Source organism: Hyla sarda, chromosome 5 (genome assembly GCF_029499605.1).
Source record: "Hyla sarda isolate aHylSar1 chromosome 5, aHylSar1.hap1, whole genome shotgun sequence".
Taxonomy (NCBI): domain Eukaryota; kingdom Metazoa; phylum Chordata; class Amphibia; order Anura; family Hylidae; genus Hyla; species Hyla sarda.
The window spans coordinates 118,936,695-118,945,438 of NC_079193.1; the positions used below are offsets into that span (position 1 = coordinate 118,936,695).

At 38.1% G+C, this 8,744-nt stretch overlaps 1 protein-coding gene across 4 annotated transcripts in view; it reads left to right on the forward strand.

Moving 5' to 3' along the window:
* Window positions 1-4,521, forward strand: part of ALG2 (ALG2 alpha-1,3/1,6-mannosyltransferase) — a 21,279-nt gene extending 16,758 nt beyond the window's left edge. For all 4 annotated transcript variants that reach the window (XM_056520168.1, XM_056520164.1, XM_056520167.1 and 1 more), the window contains exons 2-3: window positions 1,942-2,272; window positions 3,172-4,521. In XM_056520168.1, the coding sequence (XP_056376143.1) occupies window positions 1,961-2,272; window positions 3,172-4,074 (1,215 nt within the window). In that variant the 5' untranslated portion in view covers window positions 1,942-1,960 and the 3' untranslated portion in view covers window positions 4,075-4,521. The remainder of the gene's footprint in view (window positions 1-1,941; window positions 2,273-3,171) is intronic.
* The last annotated feature ends 4,223 nt before the right edge of the window (window positions 4,522-8,744 follow it).

The window sequence follows — 8,744 nt, forward strand, 5'->3', positions numbered from 1 at the left end:
ACATTGCTAAAAAAGTAAATAAAGATAATTTAACCCCTCCCCTAATAAAAGTTTGAATCACCCCCCTTTTCATAAAAAAAGTGTAAATAAAAATAAACATTTGGTATCGCCGCGTAAATGTCCGAACTATAAAAATATATAGTTAATTAAACTGCACTGTCAATGGCGTACATGCAAAAAAAAATCCAAAATAGCATATTTTTGGTCACTTTTTATATCATGAAAAAATGTATAAAAAACTAACAAAAAGTCAAAACAAAAATATTACCGCTAAAAACTTCAGATCATGGTGCAAAAAAGTAGCCCTCATACCGCCCCGTACGTAGAAAAATAAAAACGTTATAAGGGTCAGAAAATGACAACATATTTAAACATATTTAAACATATAAATTTTTGTGCATGTAGTTATGATTTTTTCCAGAAGTAAGAGAAAAGCAAACCTATATAAGTAGGGTATCATTTTAATCAGATGGACCTACAAAACAAAGATAAGGTGTCAATTTTACTGAAAAATGTACTGCTTAGAAAGGGAAGCCCCGAAAATTTACAAAATGTTGTTTTTTCTTCAATCTTGTCGCACAATTATTTTTTTTTTTTTCCGTTTCGCTGTAGATTTTTGGGTAAAATTACTAATGCCATTACAAAAGTAGAATTGGTGGCACAAAAAAATAAGCCATCATATGGATTTTTAGGTGCAAAATTGAAAGAGTTATGATTTTTTTTAAGATGAGGAAAAAACAAGTGCAAAAAGGAAGGGGTTAAGGACCAGGCCAATTTTCATTTTTACGTTTTAGTTTTTTTCCTCCTCTCCTTTTTAGAATCCATACCTTATTTTTCCATATACAGGGATGTATGAGTGCTCTTTTTCTTTTCTTTTTGCGCAACACCTGCAGTTTTTATCTGTATCATTTTTGTTTTGATGGGACTTTTTGATTGCTTTTTATAATTTTTTTTTCTTACATTTATGCCGTTTACCATACGAGATCATAGACATTATTTTTTAATAGTTTGGACATTTACGAATGCGGTGATACCAAACATGTTGTTTATTTTTTATTCTTTTTAGTAAAATTGGAATATAAGTGTAATTTATTTTTTATTAAATTTTTTAACCTTTTTTTCTTTTTTTTAGGTACTTTGATATACAATCATTAGAATGCATTTACTGTATAATGCTGTGCCTGTGGCATAGCATTATACAGTGGGATCGGCTATCCATCCTTAAGGCATGAAAATTCAGCATAGTGAACGCAGGCCGAGTTTTACAGAAGATCGGCATATGAATTGCCAGTCTTGGGCTAGGTTTCCACACAGGTTTTTTTTTCTGGCATTTATTTATTTTTTTTAAACTGCTTCTGCAGTTTTTGAGCCTAAATCAGAAGTGGATTCGGTAGGAAGGAGTACTTCTTTTATATCTCCCATTACATTTGGATACACTTCTGGCTTTGGCTCAATAACTGAAGTGGCAGTTTTTCAGAAAATGCCCCAAAAAATCTGTGTGGAAACCTAGCCTTAGTAAGTCTCCTCCATTACTTTTTTTTATTTTATTTTGGATAAGGAACATGTAAGTCTCCTCAATTACTTTTTTTTTTTAAATTTTGGATAAGGAACATGTAATTCTTTAGAAGGTTGCATCCATATCTGCTGTTTTTGCTGCAGTTTTGCCCTGGTTTTTTATAGATTAATAAATCTGGGCTTTAATGTAATACACAAACTGATTTGCCCATAGCAACCAATCACAGCTCAGCTTTCATTTCTCAAAATGATCTGGCGAAATGAAACCTCAGCTGTGATTGGTTGCTATGAGCAACCAATCTGGACCTGTAGGTGAATATGTTTGCTAAAAGTATGAAGTTAATTTATTTTTCTCTGAAAAGATATATACTCTGTTCAGTACAGATAAGTAAAACATAATGTACGGCATATTTACTATCTCTACAGATTAATTCCAGCGGATACCATGGGACCTTCTGTGCTATTTATTCATCCAGACCTAGGAATTGGAGGAGCAGAGAGACTTGTTGTTGATGCAGCACTTGCACTTAAATCACGGGGTTGTCAAGTTCAAATTTGGACTGCACATTATGATGTAAATCATTGTTTCTCAGAGACAATAGATTCATGCATACCAATTAGATGCTGTGGAGATTGGCTTCCCAGAAGCCTTTTTGGTAGATTCCTGGCTCTATGTGCATACATTCGAATGATATATCTGGCCTTCTACATAGTGTTCCTCAGTGGAGAACAATTTGATGTTGTGTTTTGTGACCAGGTAAGTTTTTACTTTTACTCCCCGATACTGTAAGATGCAAGGGTATACAAATGCTGTTAATGGCATCTGTATAAGGCTTGATAAGTTTGGAGTACATTGTAGTGAATGGGCTGAACCGCAATCCCAGGTACCACAGCTACCCGGTGTGCGGAGCTGTGCCTATTCTTTATGTTCACATGGCAGAATTTTTGCACAGAATTCTACATGAAAATTATGCATGAATTTATACCCAATTTACTTCAATGGTATGCGTGCAGCTGAAATTCTGCTGTGTGAATGGGAAAGCAAAATCCCATTTAAGTTTTTTGGGTATAAATTCATGCAGAATTTGAATCAGTAATTCGGGTGTGTGAACGTAGCCTTAGGATTTGAAAAGGCTACAGTGCTTGTATGAGTGCAGCTGATCATCCGGTGTGCCAGGAGTAGAATTACCACCAATCAAATATTGATGGTCAATACTTATATCTAGTGTCCCTGTCATTATAAAAATAACCATTTGACCCGTCAAAAGTTTTGATTGGTCGGAGACCCCCAATCTATAGATATTCTGGGGGTGCTCATGGTTAAGCGATTCTTTCCTCAGGCTACCTGCAATCCTGGTCTTGCTGTACATCTATGGGGCTCGAGACAGATTGCAGGGAGCTGGATGATGAGCTGCTTTACTGTGCACTTCCACAGCTATAGATTGGGGCTTTGAATGCTCAAGTTTGACATGCTAAACCTTTTTTATAATGACAGGGACACTAGGTGATAAATAAAAAAAAATGTGGGCTTGATGATATTGCAGTATGCAATAAGCAAATATTGACCAAAAGGAAAAAAAAAATCTGAATTCAGTGTTTAGTATACATGTTTCTATTGTGACACGACTACTAGTTTTGCGCTCTCTTTTATTTCAGGTATCTGCCTGCATTCCGATTTTCAATCTTACCAGAAAAAAAAAACGTGTTTTATTCTACTGCCATTTTCCAGACCAGCTACTTACCCAAAGGATATCATTGGTTAAGAAGATCTATAGAGCTCCCATTGATTGGTTGGAAGAGAAGACTACTGCCATGGCAGACTGTATTCTAGTCAATAGTCAATTTACTGCCAAAATATTTAAAGAAACATTTACATCATTATCTCATATAAAACCAGAGGTTTTATATCCATCATTGAATGTTGGCAACTTCCAGTCTTGTGTGTTTGATGGCCTGGCTGAACTTGTACCTAAAAAGAGAGAGATTATATTCCTTTCAATCAACAGATATGAGAGAAAGAAGAACCTTAAACTTGCCCTGGAATCTCTATGTACTCTTCGTGACAAAATAAGTTTTCAGCATTGGGAGAAGGTTCATCTAATTTTGGCTGGAGGATATGATGAGAGAGTGAATGAGAATGTAGAGTATTATAAAGAACTAAATCAGCTTGCAGTAAAATATGATATTAGCAACCATGTTTTATTTTTAAGATCTTTTTCTGACAAACAAAAAATGAACCTTCTTCACAACTGTGTATGTATATTATATACCCCAAGCAATGAACATTTTGGAATTGTCCCAATAGAATCTATGTACATGTACTGTCCTGTAATAGCTGTTAACTCGGGTGGTCCTCTTGAATCTGTTGTTGATAATGTCACAGGGTTTTTATGTACGCCTACACATGACGCTTTTGCTGATGCAATGGAAAAGTTTATAAAAGATCCTACCCTTAGGATAAGAATGGGAAAATCTGGACACGAAAGAGTTATGGAACAGTTTTCTTCAGAAGCTTTTTCAAATCAGCTGTATAATTACATATGTAAGCTGGTGGAATGAAAATAACCCAATAATACCTATATGGAACAATAGGTATTGTTATACCACTTTTACAGACAGCAACGGAATTCTGCACTGAAAAATGTTAAGAGCTTGAGAGACTCTTTGGTTTTGAATTTGACAGTAGACATAAAGCAAATATAAACAGACAAACTATAATGGAAACATTTGCACAGCTTTGGAACCCACGCTTGATTTCAGATGACAAATAATGGTGCAAAATATGGACCTAGTGTGAGTGAGGCCTGAATCAGAAATCCAACTTTAAAAGAAGAATATATCCCAGAAGCTCAAGAGTTCTGGGATTGTGTGATATAGCTTACTGCCACAGTTGACAGCTGTTTATTTTACATGTAAGATTGCTTTCTCATCTGCTGTATTTTCATTATTTAATATTTCCTACTACACTGTAAGAACATCTAAAAAATAAACACATTCCTTGTTGGTACATTATTATTTTGAATGTATTCTATTTGTGTTCAAGTGAAAAGCATTAAAACCATAGAAAATAAGGGACAAATCTCTTAGGGCTGAGAATATCCAAGAATGCAGTGACATGCTGTAGGACTTATTCCTCTCCCCTTCTTTAGCATAAAACAATGTGTACAACAGAATCTCTCACTTGTGTTGTTATTGTAATATTTAACCCATTAACGTCCTTTGTGTATACATATTGTGTGGCAACGGGCAGCTGCCCATAACGACACGTCCTCATTTGAAACGGTCACCACTTGTGAACAGGGGTGACAGGAGAGTGACAAGCGCTGTCACAGACCACTGAGTGTCATTGTTCACAGGATGAAGATGACTTGGTCAGGTTTCACCAGCCAATCACAGCATAACAGTCTAAGAACGGAAGGATCTGGTAGAAGCAAGCTTTCCATCCTACCTCCTGAGTCTAGCCTAACAAAAAAGCTTTGATGACATTCTCTTGGAAATCAAAGTAAGAACATGGGGGCAGATTTATCCAAACCTGAGCAGAGGAAAAAATTGCCCAGTTAGGCTGGGTTCACACTACGTTTTTCAACTACAGTTCCCGCATATGTTTTCTATCAAAAACCGTATGGGAAAAAACGTATGGAACAGTATGGGAAAAAGTAAACCGTATGTGTTTTTAAACAGTATACTGTTTTTAAAAGTGCATACAGTTCCGTCAGTTTTTATAGAAAAAAACCCCATACGTTTTTGAAAATTTTGTCCATTTTTAATGGGAGGGGTCTTGGGTGGGGACTTTAGGATTCAAATGCGCATGTGCAAAGTAAAAACGTATACGTTTTTCCCGTATGGAACCGTATACATGTGCGTTTCCCATTAACGTCCATGTTAAAAAAAAAAAAAAAAAAAACCTATGCAGTTGCAGTACGGTTTTTAAACCGGAGTCAAAACCGTGGTTGACCACGATTTTGTCTCCGGTTTAAAAACCGTACTGCAACCGCATATGTTTTTTTTAACATGGACATCAATGGGAAACGCACATGTAAAAGGTTCCATATGGGATAAATGTATACGTTTTTACTTTGCACATGCGCATTTGAATCCTAAAGTCCCCACCCAAGACCCCTCCCATTAAAAATGGACAAAATTTTCAAAAACGTATGGGGTTTTTTTCTGTAAAAACGGACGGAATAGTATGCACTTTTAAAAACAGTATACTGTTTAAAAACACATACGGTTTACTTTTCCCATACTGTTCCATCCGTTTTTTTCCCATACAGTTTTTAATAGAAAATGTATGCGGGAACTGTAGTTGAAAAACGTAGTGTGAACCCAGCCTAACTGGGCAATTTTTTCCTCTGCTCAGGTTTGGATAAATCTGCCCCCATGTTCTTACTTTGATTTCCAAGAGAATGTCATCAAAGCTTTTTTGTTAGGCAAGACTCAGGAGGTAGGATGAAAGGCTTGCTTCTACCAATCACACCAGTCTTAGGCTGGCTTCACACTACAGAATCTAGTGTGGGCAAGTGCCCAAGTGCGGGTAGCGAATAAGTCGGCGCTAGGACCGCACAGACATTGCTTTTCCCATTGACAGCAATGTCTGCGGAACAGGGATCCATCAAAACATTGAACGAGTTTAATGTTCTGGTGGAATTTTTTGAGGGGATTTTCTGGGCGGAAAGTCTCAAAAACTCTGCAGTGTGTACTATGTAGCAGAAACCCATTGCCAGCAAACGGACTCTGCTGCACTGGAATTTCCAAGCGCAATAACAAAGTAAAATTCCACTTGGAAATTCTGTAGTCCCAGGTCAACATTTCCCCTCTGAAATACGCCCTACCCATCTAAAAATGAGACCCATGAAAAAAATGTAGGCTATGTTACAAGTATGGGAGATGGAGGGAAACCAGCTACCGTTGCAGCACGTGCACATTTTTGTACATATTTTATTTATATATTTAATTGTAACAGTGAAGAAATTATGTTCTGCTACACTGTAAGTGCACAATCTATATGCCAGTGCTTATAGTGTTTATGGAGGTTTTAAAGATTACGTATAATAAGTAAGTTGGAGGACAGACCAGCAACTTACTAATTGGAAGTATTTTAAAATTTTCTTCTAGTGTCACTGTTTCACTGTGGTGGGAGATGAGCATGACTGCTGTCTTCTCTGCACATTTGGCAGTTGAGAATACGAAACACAGCTAAGAGCTGAGCTGAGAGTATAAAATGTCACAGATCACGTGACATTTTAATTCTCCTCACCTTTCTCTCTAACAACCACTGCTAGCACTGACCCATGCAGTCTGTTCTCTGCACAGCCAGACACTCTGTAAGCAATAAGATGTAGTCAGTAGTGGCAGGTCACCCACCCAGGTACATAGCTATGGCTGGGCTCAAAGAGTCAGTCAGAAGATTCGGCTAACTGACCTGGCAGATGGCAAAATTAAAGATGCGATTAGAAGACAGAACAAGTGGATGCAAACAGAAATTCTTTATTCTTGAAACATCAGACAGATATTTGTAAAATCAGGAGAAAGCAGAGGCTGTGATACTTCATGCAATGAGAACAGGTAACGCCGTTTCACACAACTCGTGTGCTTCTACAGACCTGCCCACTAATTTACTGGCGTTTCCTCATATGGAAATGGAAACTTTGGAACCTGGAGCCCGGGAACCAGAGGAAATAACCAGCTGCCTTGATGCAATCAGCATTGGGAGAGAAAATGCAGACGCTTTCTTCATGCAGTGCAATGAAAAAGATCCGTTCCAAGTACATAGCACAAACAAAGTCCTGCAGCTAGACAAAAAAGAAACACTGCTTTTCTGGACTCTTAATTCCCTTAAATCATACGCAGATTGTAAACGTGTATCGAGAGGTTTTTAAAGGATATAAAGAAGCCTCTCAATTTACAGAGGATGCCGTATTCATGGAGAAATGGAACCAATTGCACCTGGAATATTCTAATAACATGATGATGCTGGTGCTAGAAAGAAACAAACAAGAATACGAAATAACAAGTGAACTTTGCAAAGGAAAAATTTAAATCCGCACCCGATTGTCAGATAAGCGTTTTGAGGATTTTATTTAAAAAAATGGAAAAAAAAGTCTCCATACTACAAGCCTCTATAAAAGAAATTAAACATGATAAATTAATTTGTGACAAGTGATTATGAGACGGGTAACATCTTCCTAAAGAAAAAATCAGCGAAACCTCGCAAAATGAATACCAACCACAAGTATAAAAACACGTAACCGCAACAACATAAAAGTTTTGGACTATTGGACAACAGACTCTGACTCCAGTCTCTCAGAGGGCCCGTCTTCTACTACTTTAACCCGATAACGACCATGGACGAGTATAGACGTCCAGGTTGGCGGCCGTTCCGGCACCTGGTCGTCTATACTCGTCCATGATTCTAATTGTCAACACTCCTAAACAGCGGTGACAATCGGGTGATGCTCGCTGTCACTAACAGCTGAGGGTCACCGCTAGCATGGCGAGGACCAATCAGTGCGGTTCCTTACAGTTTAACACTTACAGCGCGCGGTCACTTCCGACCGTGGCTGTAAGTGTTATGACAGAGGAAGCTCCCTCTGTCACCCCTCCAGTAGTGTTGAGCGGCATAGGCCATATTCGAATTCGCGAATATTTGCGAATATATGGACGAATATTCGTCATATATTCGCGAATATTCGCATATTCGTTATATTCTCGTTTTATTTTCGCATATGCGAAAATACGCGTATGTGAAAATTAACCTATGCGAAGATTCGCATATGCGAAGATTCGCATATGCTAATTTTCGCATATGCGGATTTTCCCACGCCATTCTCATACAGTGGTATTACAGCCTTCTTTACACCACACAAGCTGGAAGCAGAGAGGGATGATCACTGTGATGTGTACTGTGAAGAAAAAAAAATAAATAAATAACGAATATTCGTAATTACGAACATATAGCGCTATATTCGCGGAATTCGCGAATATGCGATATTCGTGAAATAATATTCGCATCGCGAATATTCGCGAGCAACACTACCCTCCAGCACCCCACAGCGCAATCGCGGGATGCTGTGTGTGATCCCCAGCGGGCGGGGACCTGCTGCACTGCCGGGACCAAAGAAAACTTTGGTCCCGGCAATTTAACCCTTACAGCCGTGGTAGGAAGCGACCGCGAGCTGTAAGTAGTTTTGGCAGAGGGAGGGGGCTCCCTCTGTCTCTCTCCTGTAGCA